Source organism: Sceloporus occidentalis, unplaced genomic scaffold, assembly GCF_023333645.1.
Source record: "Sceloporus occidentalis isolate IW3139 unplaced genomic scaffold, rSceOcc1.0.p SCAF_2, whole genome shotgun sequence".
NCBI lineage: Eukaryota > Metazoa > Chordata > Lepidosauria > Squamata > Phrynosomatidae > Sceloporus > Sceloporus occidentalis.
In genome coordinates, this window is record NW_028316982.1 from 92,870,789 (window position 1) to 92,888,182 (window position 17,394).

The 17,394-nt window shown below is 41.0% G+C and overlaps 1 protein-coding gene across 4 annotated transcripts in view; it reads right to left on the reverse strand.

Annotated features, from left to right (window-relative positions):
* Positions 1 to 11,528: 11,528 nt before the first annotated feature.
* The window catches only part of KIF20B (kinesin family member 20B), a 56,311-nt gene continuing 50,445 nt past the window's right edge, over positions 11,529 to 17,394 (reverse strand). For all 4 annotated transcript variants that reach the window (XM_089510305.1, XM_089510302.1, XM_089510306.1 and 1 more), the window contains 4 exons: positions 17,181 to 17,270; positions 14,759 to 14,906; positions 13,852 to 13,988; positions 11,529 to 11,768 (listed from right to left, as the gene is read on the reverse strand). In XM_089510305.1, coding sequence (XP_089366431.1) covers positions 11,697 to 11,768; positions 13,852 to 13,988; positions 14,759 to 14,906; positions 17,181 to 17,270 — 447 coding nt within the window. In that variant the 3' untranslated portion in view covers positions 11,529 to 11,696. The remainder of the gene's footprint in view (positions 11,769 to 13,851; positions 13,989 to 14,758; positions 14,907 to 17,180; positions 17,271 to 17,394) is intronic.

Genomic DNA, 17,394 nt, shown 5'->3' on the forward strand with positions numbered 1-17,394 from the left:
GAAGACAAAATCATTATCCTTGGTGACTTCAATGCCAGAGTAGGAAAGAACTTCGAAGCCTGGAAAGGTGTTTTAGGCAAGCATGGTGTTGGAAACTGTAATGATAACAGACGCCTCCTGCTACAGTTTTGTGCAGAACAGCAGCTGACTATTACAAACACCATCTTTCAGCAGAAAGATAACTTGAAGACAACCTGGATGCATCCCCAATCCAAACACTGGCACCTCATTGACTATATCCTAGTGCGCCAGAAATATTCGCAATGTCCGTCATACCCGAGTGAAGCCCAGTGCAGAATGTCAAACAGATCATCGCCTCATAAGATGCAAATTAAATCTTCATTTTCAGTTCAAACCTAAGAGGGGTGGCATCCTAAAGAGGAGACTCCAAGTCAGCAATCTTCAACAAGCTGCCATGAGAGACAACTTTCAGGCAAATCTGCAAACAAAACTTGAAGACCATCCTGTAGACTCTTCTCCTACAGTGCTTTGGCAACATATCAAAAACAGCATCCTGCAGTCTGTGGAAGAATCCTTAGGATTCTCCCTCAAGAAAAACCAAGACTGGTTTGATGAAAACAACCAAGAGATCCAGGAGCTGTTGGCAAAGAAGAGAACTGCTCACCAGGCACACCTCGCCCAGCCATCCTGCCATGTAAAAAAAGCAGCCTTTCGCCTCGCATGTAGTCAACTCCAACAAAAACTCCGAGACCTTCAGAACAAGTGGTGGATCAACTTAGCAGAAAAGACACAATGTTGTGCAGATCTGGGTGATCCCAGAGGATTTTACAAAGCTCTTAAAGCAGTGTTTGGCCCTACATATCAGATCCAAAGCTACCTATACAGTACAGATGGTCAAACACTAATCACAGATAAAGCTTCTGTTCTGAACCAATGGGCTGAAAATTTCCAAAGCCTCTTTAGTGCCAACCAAGTAGTCCAAGATTCAGCTATTCAGCATATGACACAACAACCAATGAAGAAGGAATTGGACATAGCTCCCACTTTGGAAGAAACCGTTAAGGCCATACAGCAGATGAAAAATGGCAAGGCTGCCGGGATTGATGGAATTCCACCTGAAGCTTGGAAACATAGAATCATAGAATCATAGAGTTGGAAGAGACCGCACGGGCCATCCAGTCCAACCCCCTGCCATGCAGGAGATCCAAATCAAAACATCCCCAACAGATGGCCATCCAGCCTCTGCTTAAAGACCTCCAAGGAAGGAGACTCCACTACACTCCGGGGGAGTTTGTTCCACTGTCGAACAGCCCTTACTGTCAGGAAGTTCTTCCTAATGTTGAGGTGGACTCTCTTTTCCTGTAGCTTGCATCCATTGTTCCGGGTCCTGTTCTCTGGAGCAGCAGAAAACAAGCTTGCTCCCTCCTCAATGTGACATCCTTTCAAATGTTTAAACAGGGCTATCATATCACCTCTTAACCTTCTCTTCTCCAGGCTAAACATCCCCAGCTCCCTCAGTCGTTCTTCATAGGGCAAGGTTTCCAGACCTTTCACCATTTTAGTCGCCCTTCTCTGGACACACTCCAGTTTCTCAATGTCCTTTTTGAATTGTGGTGCCCAGAACTGGACACAATATTCCAGGTGGGGCCTGACCAGAGCAGAATACAGTGGCACTATTACTTCTCTTGATCTAGACACTATACTTTTATTGATGCAGCCTAAAATTGCATTGGCTTTTTTAACTGCCGCATCGCACTGTTGACTCATGTTCAACTTATGGTCTACTTGGACTCCTAGATCCCTTTCACATGTACTTTCATTCAGCAATGTGTCTCCCATCCTATATCTGTGCATTTCATTTTTCTGCCCTAAGTGCAGTACCTTACATTTCTCTGTGTTGAATTTCATTTTGTTAGCTTTGGCCCAGCTTTCTAGTCTATTCAGATCATTTTGAATGTTGATCCTGTCCTCTCGAGTATTAGCTATTCCTCCTAATTTGGTGTCATCTGCAAATTTGATAAGTGTGCTCCCAATTCTGTCATCCAGGTCATTGATAAAGATGTTGAATAACACTGGGCCCAGGACAGAGCCCTGTGGGACCCCACTGGTCACCTCTCTCCAGGCCGAAAAAGAGCCACTGTTGAGCACCGAACAATCCCTTCTTGGCCTATTTCTCTGTGTGACATTCCTCCAGCTGTCTGCCTCCTGTGTATGTGAAGTGACCTCCTCAGCTCCAGCATCTTCCTCTGCATGGTATTCGTCCAGGATTGTTAGTTCTCTTGTGTCCAGGAAATCCTCCTGCTCCCTAATATGCTGAAGTGTAGCTACTCTGGACTCCAACTGCTGCACTTTCTCCTCCAAGAGGGCTACCAACTTGCACTTGGGGCATGTGAAGTTCTCCACTTCTTTAGGCAAGAAGACAAACACCCTTTCCTTGACCAGGAAGTCAGCCTGAAGAAAATGGAAGTTCTCTACCAGCCGGCACCTCAGGAAGAACACTACCATCCCCACATCACTGTAGGCACATCTGTGCTTAAGTCCGTCCAGCAGTTCACCTACCTGGGAAGCATCATCTCCTCAGACGCCAAGATTGATAAAGAGATAGATCACAGACTGGCAAAGGCATATAGCGCATTCGGAAGGCTTCACAAAAGAGTCTGGAGTAACAAACACTTGAGGCGAAGCACAAAAATCAGTGTTTATAGAGCCATTGTACTGTCTATCCTCCTCTATGGGTCTGAAACATGGGTCACGTATCGCTAACACCTACGACTTCTTGAACGCTTTAATCAGCGCTGTTTACGCACAATTCTAAATATACACTGGATTGACTATGTGACAAATGTTGCTGTCCTTGAGCAAGCAGGGATCACCAGCATTGAGGCCATGCTATTGAGGATGCAGCTGCGCTGGGCAGGACATGTTTCTAGGATGAAGGACCATCGCCTCCCAAAAATAGTATTTTACGGTGAACTCGCCACGGGTCAGCATAAGAGGGACGCCCCAAAGAAGAGATACAAGGACTCCCTGAAACAACATCTCAGGCTTGGCCAAATTGATCACCAACAATGGTCTGCCCTGGCCTCGCATCGGGAAGCATGGAGACGCACTATCCACGATGCTGCAGCCTTTTTTGAAAGCTCACGCTGAACGAATCTCGAAGAGAAATGACAACGCAGAAAGAACCGCAACCTGGAAACATCACCGAAGGAGACTTTCTGCTGTGCTTTCTGCAACTGGACCTGTTTATCCCGGATTGGCCTTTTCAGTCACCAACGCGCTTGTACAAAGCACAGGATAAGTCCTTCCTGAATCTTCGTTCGCGAAGCAAAGCCAGAGAGAGAGAGAGAGTCTTGAAGAACATCTGCATTAACCACAGGGGCATTTCTTCTTTTACTGCTGCTCTGAGGCATAATTCTTAGTGTTGTGAGGTATAATTATTTCAGCAATATGGAGCATTTGTCCTTGTAAATGTAATTACAATAGACATTTGTCTTTGCTTAAAGATGTTATCAGAGGCAACCTTAGCATGATTGTACTGAATAGCTGTTAGTATATATGTCTCTCTAAGGGATTAACCATGTATTCATTTCATTTTAATTTGTTGGCTTTAGCCACACATTCTCTTCCTGCACCATTCTCTTCCTGCATCAATTAGTCTGTATTTAGTCTGAGTTTATTCATCTTCCATGTTCCTCTTTCTGTATCTCTCTCTGTGCCATGATGGACAAGCACATCTTACAAAACCTCCCACTATGAGATGTTATAAAACTTTTGGTATTTGTTGGTAAAGCTACTTTATATATTTTAACAAAGCAGACTAATCATAGAGTTGGAAAAGACCACAAGGGCCATCCAGTCCAACTAAGCCTGCTTTATTTTCCTGCTAGACCCAATAAGTGGTTGTGTGGGACTGGTTGTTGCTCATTTCTTGCTTCCTAATACGGAGATCAATATTATATCCCAAGATATATCTCACCCCCGAAATGGATATCAATACAGTATACAATATATGCTCATCTATAAGTCTAAAAACTTATGCCCAAAAATTGACCCCAAAATCCCAGGTCAATTTGTTTACAGGTCAGTATGATGTGATAGCAGCTCTTTCAGATTTCCCCATGTGGTGGAAGATACTGTAGTTTCTTTTCTTTGTGAACCGAACAGGGTCCTGAGTGATTAATTGCTTTTAAAAAAACAAATAGAGACCCTCTCGGACCCACACTGGCCAGCTGAAACCAACCTTGAAACAAACAGGCTCAGTTAGAGTCTGAGATATCTGAGTGCTTGTCGAAAGGGTCAGGGCTGAAATATAGCTTCAAGTCATGTAATAATAATAATGATAATAATAATAATATTAATAATGGGAGACTCTGCAGTGGGGGTCTTGTCTTTTCACAGCAACACAATACTGGAATATTCTAAAGAAGAAACAAAAGGAACAGGCCCTGGCAGATATGACAAATGCTTGACGCTTGGCCATCTCCTCCTCCATCTCCTTTCACCTGTGCTCCATTAAAGGAGGTCCATTTGCTGCCATCTAACTGCACACCTGAGTGACACACAATACCATGCTGTGCCAGACCTCATTCTCTGTAGTGTCCTGAATGTTAACAAGATGACAATGTAACATTTTTAGAGGTCTAAATATTTGATTGTGGGCAGGAGGAGGATAATTGCATCTAATGTCCAGGGGAATGGGAAAAATTGAGGCAGACTTTGAAAGGCTTCTTCCTGGTCCTTAAAATACTATAATCCAGTTGTCAAATGCAAGACATGTTTTTCTCTAAGTAAGGATAGAAAAATCAGCTCCAGTATCAGGGACACTTCAGATAAGAAAAAACTGCCACCAGAAACTCAAGCTAATCATGTCCATTATATGTTCTCTGCCTAACAAAGGGGCACATAGCCTCACAAAGAACAGAAGCAACCTAGAACTCAAAGGAAGCAACTGGTTGTGTTGCTAATGGAATTTAAATTTTATTTCCTGAACTTTACAACTCTTTTTTTTTGACTCCACGCCAAGTGGAAGAGCTGGCCGTCAGAGCCAAAGCAGACTTCGAAGCTCTCTCTGCGGCTCTCATACCGATGGAAGCAGACGGCCAAGATGACAGTGTTTGGGACCCTAGGGCCTTCTCATACAAGAGTGCCTTCAAACAACTCTGTTTCATCTCCCTTGAGGCTTAAGCAGTAGAGTGGGCACAACAGGCAACCACATGAGCTCCACCTAGACAACTAAAATACTTTAGCTGTCCATCCCATCCCAGGATTTTCACACCATAAGAAACACACTTTTTGAAGGATATCAGGGAAGAAAGAAACCCAAAGACTGAGTATGGCTTTGACCACCAATGCTAGGGAACTTATATTCAAAGAGCCCAGCTAACTCCTGGGGTTGTCAACAAAGCAGGCTGTAAGGAGACCAAAGTTAGATCAACAAATGCAGTTTCTATTGATGATGCTGCAACAGAAGGTAAAAAGGAACTAGTTGTTTAGGTGTGAAGGGTAGAAACGGGCAGAGCTACCACCCAAACACTTATGTAATACTCTAGAGCAGTGGTTCTCAACCTTTGGCTCTCCTAATGTTTTGGACTTCATCTCCCAGAAGTCTGAGCCAGCTTGCCCAAATGATCAGGGATTCTGGGAGCTGAAATCTAAAATGCCCGGAGGACCCAAGGTTGAGAACCACTGCTCTAGAAGGTTCCAAAAGATGCATTGTGCAGGTACAGGATAATCCATTTGTGTGATTCACAAAGAACACATAGGACACATCTTTATCAGTCTCCTCCAGCATTTATTTGCTTTGCATTTTTAGATAGTACACAGGGACCCAGTGGTTCATCTGTTAAGAAGCTGACTGATGATTGCAAGATCAGCAGGTCAGCAGTTCGAGGCCCAGCACCACGTGACAGAGTGAGCTCCTATCACTAGTCCCAGCTTCTGCCAACTTTGCAGTTCAAAAGTATGTAAAAGTGCAAGTAGATAAACAGGTAGCACTTTGGTGGGAAGGTAACAGTGTTCTGTGCAGTCATGCTGGCCACATGATCAGAGTAGTCGTTGACAACACTGGCTCCCTTTGCTTAATAACGAAGATGAGCACTGCCTCCGAGTCGGACACAACTTGACAAACCTTGTCAAAGGGGAAACCTTTACCTTTACCTTTTTTTCACAGCTCAAAACAAGAGAGTGGTTTCCTTAGAAATCTATATCCCACCTCTCACTCATACAGTGACATACTGTACATACTCAACTATAAGCCAACCTCGTGTAAGCCGAGGGCAGATTTTGGGGCCAGAATTATGGGTTTTGACCTATGGATAAGTCAAGGGTAAAACTTAGGGTCATATAATGAAGGATCTAAAGCAGGAAGCAAAGGAAAACAATGCCAAAGAGGTTACAAAACTCCAGCAGGTATAACTATTTGTGCTCACACATAGAGGAGGGTCAGTGCTTCCAAGACAGATTACACTCCATTCTTTAAGAAGGGGATGGTTCCTCTTTTTATTAGAGTTGAAGTACAGTACTTACACAGTCCTGTGGCTAGGTCTACTCATACATGCATTATACATGACTATATACAGTATATACACTTGTTCTCTCTCTTTCACTCATACACAATTTAAAGAACCACATTAAACCAGTGGGTCTCATATTTATCCCTCTAGATATTTCAGATTGCAGCTCTCAGAATCCCTTACCAATGACCATGCTGCCTGGGGCTTCTGGGAGCTGATATCCAAAACATCTGGAGAGCCAGAGGCCTAGAACTGCTATTTTAAACATTACCTATAATCCACTTCTACAGTTATAACCAAATGGGACATTTGATTAATAAGACAGCAACTCAGTATAATTTTGCAGAACAATATAATCATACAAGCAACATATCTGCAAAATTCAGTAGCAGCAGTAACCATATTTAAAAGGAAATGCCAGTAAAATCTTTTCTAGCAAACAATTTTGGGCTGTGTATATGTAGGGAGAAGCACTTCAGTAACCATACTCACTCTTCTCTTTTCTTTGAAATAGTCATCCAGTGTACAGGAAATGTACAAAGAGGTTTGAGAAATAAAAACAGGGACCTGAGCAAATATCTTTCATTTTCATTTCTCCACCTCACCCTACGCTTCCCATATTCTTCAACTGAGAAGACCCCAATTAGTTTTCTTTGACTACCCTTCCACTTTGCTCTGCTTTCACTAAACAATTCTGGCTGATATGATTGTGCTTGGACTGTTTTTAAATGTTACCAACTTAAAGGAGTTATAGCTTCCAGTTCTCTTGGAAATTGCCAAGAACAGGCTACAATCACCGCATCAACAGCTTCCTTTGAAAGGGATTATTTGAAACAATAATAAAACAAAATTTAAAAGGGGAAGTCTCCGCTCCACCACATCCTTAGCCCTTTTTAAAAATAACTTGAAGACGTATTTCTTTTCCCAGGCCTTCCCACCATGAAAACATCATGTTTCCTTACCCCTTTTACTGACGACCCTGGAACTGTGCAATTTGATTCCCCCTTTCATCTGGCCCCATTACTGTTAAGATCCCTATGCTGTTTTTAATTAATTTTACTGGAATGTTTTATACTATGACTGTACGCCGCTTTGATTATACAAGTTGGAAAAGCGGGTTACAAATAAAATTATTATAATATTATTATTATTATTGTCTGACCATTTGATTGGAGGTTATGCCAAAACAGCTTGCTTGCCTACACAACACCCTAAGGGTGCATCTACACTGTAGAAATACACCACTTTAATTACCATGGCACTATCCTACAGAATCCTGGGATTTGTAATTTGGCAAGGCACTAGCAGTCTTTGGCAAAGATGGCTCAAAACCTTGTAAAGCTACACATCCTAGGATTCCATAGGATGGAGCTACAGCACTTAAAATGGCATCAAACTGCATTGTTTCTACAACATAGATCAGTGGTTCCAAAACTTTGGTCCTCCAGAGGTTTTGGAGTTCAGACCCCAGAATTCTTGGCCATTGGCCAAGCTGGCTAGGGCTTCTGGGAGCTGAAAGTCCAAAAAACCTAGAGGACCAAAGTTTGGGAACCACCGATGTAGATGCACCCTAGGTTACTGGCAGCAATTCATCAACCATGCTTTAGGCTAGTCATTTAATATTTCCTGCCTTACTGTAACAATAGCTGGAAGTTGTGCAAATTTTCTCCTCAGACATAACCTGAAGGTCTTGTTGTTTAAAGTTTCTTGTTTAGATACACATTTATTATTATTATTAAACTTTATTTGCTTTTCTTTTCTTTTGTGTTAAACATATAGAACAAAATAACCTGAGATGAGGGAATTTTTAAGTGCTAAAGTGGCATCTAGTTGAGGTTCCAACATTTACAGTTTTTCGACACCAAGGTAATTTGTCCATATTTGAACAGGAAGCCAGCTGTAGAAGCAAGCATGCTGTTTTCTTTAGGACACAGATGGGGAACTTTTAGGGGTGCGCAACTGTGGAAAGTTAGGAGGATGCACTAGCCCCACAGGAGACCTTGAGTGTAGTGGTGTGAGTGTTGTACTATGGCGCTGGGTTTAAATCCCATCTTAGCTATGGAAATCCACTGGATGACCTTGGGAAAGGCACACTCCCTCAGCTTCAGAGGAAGCCAAAGGCAAACCCCCTCTGAACAAATCTTGCCAAGAAAACCCTATGATAGGTGTACCTTAGGGTCACTATAAATCAGAAACAACCTAAAGGCATGCAACAACACCAAGACTTTGGATAACCATACCCCACCATATTTCTATCACAAAAAATAATTTTTGTCCCTGAATAATTTATGAGGGTGTTTTTACCATGTTTTTAGTTCTCTAGTTCAATACATTACCTAATTTTTTTAAGGCCTTGCATGGACCTAAAATGGCAGAAGGGGACAAGAACATGGCAAAAATACTCGACACACACACCCTAAAGAGCATTTGGAGGGAAAAAATATTTTTAAAGAAAAAACTGAACATGATCTAGCTAGAAAATGGCATTTAATCCCCCCTTTTCCTAATTATTGCCATATCTGTTCTTGAACTTTTGAAAATGGGAGCGGGGGCGGGGGGGGGGGGGGAAGGAACCAATACACTTTCAAATTCAGTCTACAGTAAGCCCTCCCTTATCCATGGATTCTTTATTCACAAAGATTCAAGCACCCACAACTTGAAAATTTTAAAAATAAAGTCCCAAAAGCAAACCTTGAATTTGCCATTTTATATAAGGGACACTATTTTACTATGCCGCACATAAAACCAATTATTTTATTCCAGCACAGCCCAGCGTAGGCAAGAAGTTGAATGAGACTGATGCCACGCATATAAAGGAATAGGGTTTCTCAGATAGAAAGAGCAAGTTCAGTTCATAGTATCCACTGACTTTGATAAAGAAAGGCCTGTTACAGACAGTCAAAATAAAGCTGCTTCGAGTCACAGTGGAGGTATGGTGTTTCAATGATGCATGCGTCCTAAGAGTCCAGAAGCCGCACCAAAGCCACGCTCCAGACTGGAGCATGGCTTTGGTGCGGCTTCTGGACTCTTAGGACGCATGCATCATTGAAACACCACACCTCCACTGTGACTCGAAGCAGCTTTATTTTGGCTGTCTGTAACAGGCCAAAGATAATAAGTATTCCACTCTAGAGGCATGTTGGTTTCTCATTACAGCAGTACTACTCAGACAAAATGTTTGTCTGAAGAAACAAAGCCGAGGATATATAGTCTGCCTTCCACATTTGCAGGAGTTAGGGGTGCAAAACCACCGCAAAAGTGGAAAAATCACAAATAAATAAATGTGCACGCCCCTCTCGCCTTCCCATGCGCTTTGGCCAGCTTCCCTCAGCTGGCCAAAGCATGGGAGGGATGCAGGAGGGGCTTGCACACATTCTTCAAGGCTGCTCCCTCCCACCTGGGCTTTTTCCCCCCAAACAGGAAAAACCCAGGAGGGAGGAGGAGCATGCACACATGTGGACAAACTCGCAAATAATCAAATCCACAAATGTTAAACCCACGAAAGTGGAGGGCCAACTGTATACAGATCTGCAGAGAAATGGGTAAGTTAGAATCTGTGGATGTGGTTAGCATAGAGGCAGGAACGTGGCCCAAGACCTCAAAAACATTCCAGCTAAGGCTGCAGTCCTGCATGGAAGTAAGCTATGTTGCAATCCATGGGAGTTAACAATTTAACCCTATACATGCCAAGAGAGAAGAAAGTAGAGATTTGAACCGAAATCATCCTGGCCCACATCCAACACTCTTCCCACTGCAAATTACTCCCAATCAGTGCCGTATCAAACATTCTTGCAAAAGAAAAGAAAAAGTCTGAAGGCATTCCCATTGTAGAGTTATTATTTCAATTTTCTCCCAATATGGGATTCAAGGCACTTAAAACAAGGCATACATGTGTATGGCACGCATGACTACCAAAACAAATGAGAATTCAGTATAAGAATGTTAGAGTGAGCACAGTTCCAAAGGACAACCTGCTGAGCACTCATGCAGAAGTGCTAGTGGTGCGGATTAGTCCTCTCTATAGTACTTAGACAGTAAAAGATAAAGAGAACATAAATTCTGTGTCAGCTGAGAGAAGAATTAGTGTAGAGAGATTTTTGAAGTGCTCGATCTTGCTCCCTGCTGGTTGCAGTAATGTGCATTAGCACGATCATTAAAGTAAATATATACTGCTTAGATTTATCCTGAGAGCCATCATTAAATTTGTTTTTCTTATCAAAAAGAGAGATTATCCCAAGGAGAAACCAAAGTATTAGAATCTACTGGCTTAGTTTAGAACAGCCCTAACCTGTCTGAAGGACTCTCAAGGAATGTAAATAGTTTAAAGTATTAACCTCTACAGTTGTTGAACCAAAAGCATACACACCCAGAACTCCGACACCTGTTACTCCCAGCCAGGATAGGTAAAGGCTGTCTTCTATTTGGGCAACTTAACAGGTGTGGCCACTATAGGTGCATGAAAAGGTGGATCCTGTGAGATCAACTGGTTGTTCTCTTCTTACAGTAGTTCTGTTAAGAGCCAGTAATGCACATATTGAAGGAAAGTGAAAACCCTGTGCTCTTTTAGAAGCTGTCCAACTCTAAGACCTATCACTCCCTGCCAGTTTTTGGAAAGATTACTTTTTCTTAGACTACAACTCCCCAAAGCCCTCAACTAGCATGGGCATTGACCCTGTTGCCTGAGGGATTTTGAGAACTGTTGACCAAAATACATATTTTTCCAAGTTGTAGTCAGGGATAATATAAATTCTAATTAAACAATATCTAGAAGGCCAGAGGTTCCCCAGGTTCTTTGAAGCCTGCCATTTATAGCTTTAAGTTTAAGAAACCAGAATTTAAATCTAAAGCCAAGGCTCCTAAAGTACGGCGGATTATCTGACTAATGCCTATTTGAACTTGATCATGGCTTGGTTGCAGACTCACAGGATTTTGCCTATTGAAAGAATGGCTTAGACACAGACGACACAGGAATACAATTTTCTCCTTATTAAAAACTCCAGCACCAATGAGGTCTATACAGAATTTTATGAAATCATGACAAGAGGGAGTACAATGTTTACAATGCCCATATAAACAGTAAAAACAATACACGGTTTCCAATGTACACCCAAGTTTTCATTTCAGAAGCACTACACTCTGAAATTCAACTGCTGAAAATAAAAATATACATGATTCTGCAGAGAGAGAGAAAAACAAAAAACAACAACAACCAAACCCCTTTTAATGTGTCTTTTTTGTTCTGAGCCGTCGCTTGATGATTTCATGATCACTCTCCTTTTGATCCATAACAATCTGAAAAAGAAATCAAGGAAATTGGTTTATCACCTCTCAGCAAAGCAAGGTTCCTGAGTGTACAGCAAATAAAAACAGACAAAACATGGCTTTTAAAAGAATACATACATGCACCTGAAACAATCAGAAAAGCTACCCTCGGTTTTAAGGTCTTATAAAACAGTACAGTCTTGGCTGTCTATTAGAAGCTCAAGAGAGGTGCAGCCAACCTGAGGTCTTAGAGATCAGTGTACTGTGTATGTAGCTAGTACTAGACTAAGGTGAAATAATCTGTGAGTTCCTTGTGGGAACTATAAAGCTGCAAAAGGAAGCAGACCAGAACTGCCTTAAGAATTCTTCAATGTCAGAGGGACTTAGGTCAACAACCATTTTACTCTTAAGTCCAGGTATGTTAGTGTCTAAGGTACTGCCTTGCTATGCTCATCATAAAGCAATTGTCCTCAGTTGTCCAGTTAGAACAATAGCTGGACAATGAATGAAGAAGTTAACTAACATTTACACTCTACTTCCCTTGGGCTGATCAGTGATTCAAACTTATGAAGAGCCATTTAGACGATGAAAATCACATAGTAAATATGATTTGCATGGTTAAAATACAGTTTCAGTTTGAGGAAAAAGCACAGCAAGGCTCACACACATTCCCAACTCCTTCAACATGCTCAGAAGGAATATGAAAGTTGTTTTGCTCCTGTTTAGACCAAGTACAGTTTGAGCATCCCTAATCTGGAAATCCAAAAACCTCGAAAAAAAATGAAATTTGACACTTTGAAGCTTCAATTGTGGAATTTTACAATGCTTTGGAATACAGTTAGCATAGTATGCTGGAGAAAGATGCGAGGCTGGAAAGAGATGCAAGGGACACAAGACTGAAGAGAGAAGTGAAGATCAGTGAAATGGCGGGAGGCATGGATTCATAGTAGGCATTACGCTTGGATTCCCATTATTTCACAGATCCTCATGTCTCCCTCCAGCCTCACAAACAGTATAGACATGTACTTGTATTCCAATATCCCCCCCCCCCCCAAAAAAAAAAAAAATCCCAGCTCTGAAACACTTCTGGCTTTGGGGTAATGGCTACTCAACCTGTATTGATTTTTGTAATGTCTGAATCCAGACAATTTTTTTAAAACAGCTAACATCAAACTTAGTTATAAAATTACCTAGATATCTTTAGCAATATTTAAGATTAATCATAGTAGAGCATAGACATAAACACTGGTTAAATGAAAACAGAAAGTTTCTCATTTCCTTCTCACAGGAAGAGATAGAAAAGGGCATGAGCTGAAGGCTCAAGTGCAATTCATCCTGCTAATTTTTAAAAATATGTGATCTGGGCCATTTTCTGATGTTTGGTGTTTTAGAAAAGATTGCAGAAATCAAGTTTTTAAGTCAGAGGCAGACACAGGCTTCAAAATATTAATAGAGCTTGGAAATACTGCCCTGTACATCCTCATGGCAGAGCCAGTGTGGTGTAGTGGCTTGAGCATTGAATTATGACTCTGGTGAACAGGGTTCAAATCTCTGCTCAGCCATGAAACCCATTGGGTGACCCTGGGCAAATCACACTCTCTCAGTCTCAGAAGATGGCAATGGCAAATACCCTCTAAAGAAATTTGCCAAGAAAACCTCATGAAACCTACCAAGAAAACCTCATGGTCTTAGTGTTGCCATAAGTCGGAAACAACTTGAAGGCACAGAACAACAACAACAACAAATATCCTCATGGAAATTCTATTTTTAAGACCAATATCCTGCTATTAAATGTTAAGTCTAGAATGTTATGCCCATTTGAACTCATATCGCCCCTCAAGCTGTAACAGGGAATAGGCAACAGAAAGCCTTAAGCATAAACTGATTCCAATGATATTGGGAGCATGTTCCATCGTTCCCCAGTAGACTCTCAGCATATTCAGTTTCCTATTGTGATAAATGGGAGTCCCTCCATTTATCAGAGCTTTCTCTCCAGATAACAAAGGGTTAAATGTGGGAGGAGATAGTTACTTTACTTTACCTGGTCACCAAATGTGTTACATTTCTACTCTGCCTTTCGTCTTTAAAAGTTAAGTGTCATGGCTTCACTTACCACATGACCTGAGAAGTCCATAGGTGAAGAAATGTCAGTCGAGTACAGCTTGCGCTTAGCTCTTTTTGGTTTGACTTCTTTAAGAGATACCTCCTCAGTAGGTTTGGTTGATTTTATCGTTGCCATGAACTTCTTTGCTAGAAGAGGCATTTCAGTAACATTTTAGCCTTTTTCTACCAAGCATAGTAAAGAAACAAAACCGTACCCTTCTGCTTATGTTATACTCTCACACAAACCTTCTCAAAGGTCTCTCTCCCTCCTCTCCTGAAGATCACATTCTGTGCAACTGGAATATGGTATAGATACAGTAAAAACTAGCAGTTCATATGTACTGCTATTTCCCATCCCTGTGCTGGAGTATTACTCTTTTATTCATTTTTATCCCAGATTTCTCCCATGGACCTTATAGGGAATTGGCATGGCTCTCCTTTCCTCACCCATTCCATCCTTGAGAGGTAAGATATGGGTGAGAGATACCGACCTGGGGGCACACAATTAAAAAGCCTTATGGCTGTGCATATGGTTTTCCCCCAGTCCTAGTCCACTGATCCAACTACTAGCTGTGCTGTCATTAGTGCCAATAGTTGCTGTTGTCCCAGGAGAGAAGGTGAATCCCACTTGTAAAGTTACTTGCTTTAGAACTGGATCATTACATTATGGTTCTCCATTTAATGAGAGTGCAATTCAATGAGAGAGTACACGTCCAACAAAATGCTACATATAAGAAGCCCAAGAGAATGGAAAAATCTCCAGCCACCACCAGGAATTAAAATTTCTTTCTCCATTTAAAAACGAATGACCCTCCCTTCCCCTTTCAGAGTCTGCACCATCCACATAACATCTTAGCAGAAGCATCAGTTACATATACAGAATTTTGAGGAAATTTAATTTTAGGCTCATCGCTTACCTTTGGATTGTATGATTGTTGGAGAACTCTGCAAGAATGAGCCAAATTTTTGTAATGTCCCACCTGTATCCCCAGATGATGTTATTTTTGATGCAAAATGTTTACTTCTTAAAGGATACTCTTTTCTGACACAGTGGTCTGTAGCAGACTGAAGAAGTACAAAACATGAGACAGACATTCAGAATATTAAATTTAAGATAGGGACCATTTTAAAGATCTTTCTATAGCAAAACTATTTACTACATGTAGTTATCTTTCTTCTTCAGGGAAAGACATGATCCTGCTACACTACAATACATTTGATAAAGAAGAGACCCTTTAAAAGACAGCAACATTATTCCTGTTAGACTTTAAGCAGGACTTTAAAATTTGAGATAGGATTCCATTCTGGAATAAGTAACTTATAGCATAACCCTATGCATATCTACTAAGAAGTAAACTTTACTGTGTTCAAAGTAAAGTAAACTCTAAGTAAGTGTATACTGCACAGCACCACTTTTTTAAAAAAACTTCACCATTTCACTTTGTGGAACAAGTTCCCATTCAAGAAGGATGGCTAAAATTACCTTGCAAAATTTTAACAACAGCACTTGTACTTAGTAAATTCTGTGCTTTAACCAACTATTTGTTAAGTAGATTGTTATAGTGAGCCATTTTTAAAGCTTGACAGTGCAATTCTCAACATGTCTACTCAGCAGTTAGTGACTTGTTCAAATGACATTATCACCAAATAAGTATGTTAGGACTGTATCCTGAGAGAACTTGCTGAACAAAGAATACTGGGGGCACCAGGCAAACTTCTCTCAAGGAAGAGTTCTAATAAAGGAGGCCAGGACTGAACATTTGTTCTCCCTTGTTGCTGCTAATGTCCAAGTTACTGGTCATGTGGGAACAAAATGTGATTGGCAGATGGCCTAGGTATCCTGATAGAGCAATACAGGAAGGCAATCCTTCAGATATGATTTGATTTTATATGGAGATGTGGTGAAATCTGATTTAGTTTCAGATTTCTAATTTAGTTCACCTGTAATAGCGAACCCATCTGTAAGGACTGTTGTCACAAAGTGACACATATTTGGGTGAACTAGTAACTCCTAGGGATAGCTACACATTGTTAGTTGTATTTCCACAGTGGCACCTACACATAGCTAACAGCCTTGAGAACCCACATAAGGATTCACACAGGACTACTTGTCAAGTAGGAAGAAGACCACTGTGGAGTGAAGCTTATAATAGTATTGACCATCAGTTATCGCAGATAGAAAAAAGTCTTCCTGCCAGAAGACACTTTAGAATTCCTATAGCAACTCTTTAAGATCACCACTTTTAACGAGATCTACAAAAATAAAATAACATCACAGAGCACTAGTCCATCAACAACTACTAATCACATTATCTCTTTAATGCTACTTTTTGCTGCTAGTATCTCTGGCATCAAAATGAACTATACCGGTTACTGAGAAACTTAAACAGGTGTTTATTACTATCCTCATACCCTGCCTGTGGTCTTCCATGACTTTTAATTCAGCCTCTGTGGGAACAAAATGCCTGGACAGATGGGCCTTTGGCCAGTACTGGTATTCTCTTTATGCAGTTATTTTTAAGAACATATACATTATGCACACATACTCCAAGAATGGAATAGGAACCTCTCCTGTCATTAACCATGTCAACATCTACCTTTCATTTTCTTTTTAAAATCCCAAGGACAATCCTCTTCAAATGAAGGGCAACCAATACATGTAAATAGTCCAGCTCATGCCTGAAATGAGACTCTGCCTATTTCCCATATTAAAACTCATTAAAAATAGTGTTACTTCTGAGAATGGTCTCCTTCATTTTGCTTCTTTATCTCATAACTGCTAGGGCTCAGTGCAGAAGCAGTTACACTACCCTTGCTGATGTGCCAAGGCCCAATCTTCTTTAGAGATATGAATAAAAACCTTTCAGTTGCCCTTATTTTTAAGAAATATCTCCTTTGTCTTTGGGGGATGGTGGAACAGAAGGGAACACTGGTATTTAAGATAAGGATATGAAGGCTTTAGGCTTAGGAGATGTCCTTTATGTCTGTTTGCAAGTCCACCAACTGCAGCTAGGAACAAAACAGTTGATAGAGAATTGTGGATTAAGGTACCTCTGAGCACTTGCTCAGCCCAGGAAACTATTTTCAGGACTTCATTCTCAAATCTTTTTACACAAAAATCTATCCCTTTTCCACTCCCAAGTTTTCTTGACTTCAGCAACCTAATTTAGGAGGGAAATAATGGCTTTATTATCACTTTTGGGAGCAGGAATCCTTGCTGATCTACTGCAACTCACCACACCTATTTTAGGTAAGTTGCTCAGACATCTGCAGTCTCCTCACGCTATTCCACCACTGCATCTTCATGTTAATATCAAATGTAATTCCTTCAACACTTACGTTGTCATTCTGTTTACGTAATGAATCTGAACTTATAATCACGTCAGCTGGTGATACAGCATTCTTCTCATTTTCATTCTTCAAGAAATCCTTAAACACAAAATAGCATGCTCAATGTCCATCTACTTTTTCCAAGCTGGATTGTTAAATACTACTTTCCCAGAGGGTGGGAAAAGTGCTACAAAAATGAAATCAGATTGAGAAACTGCCACTG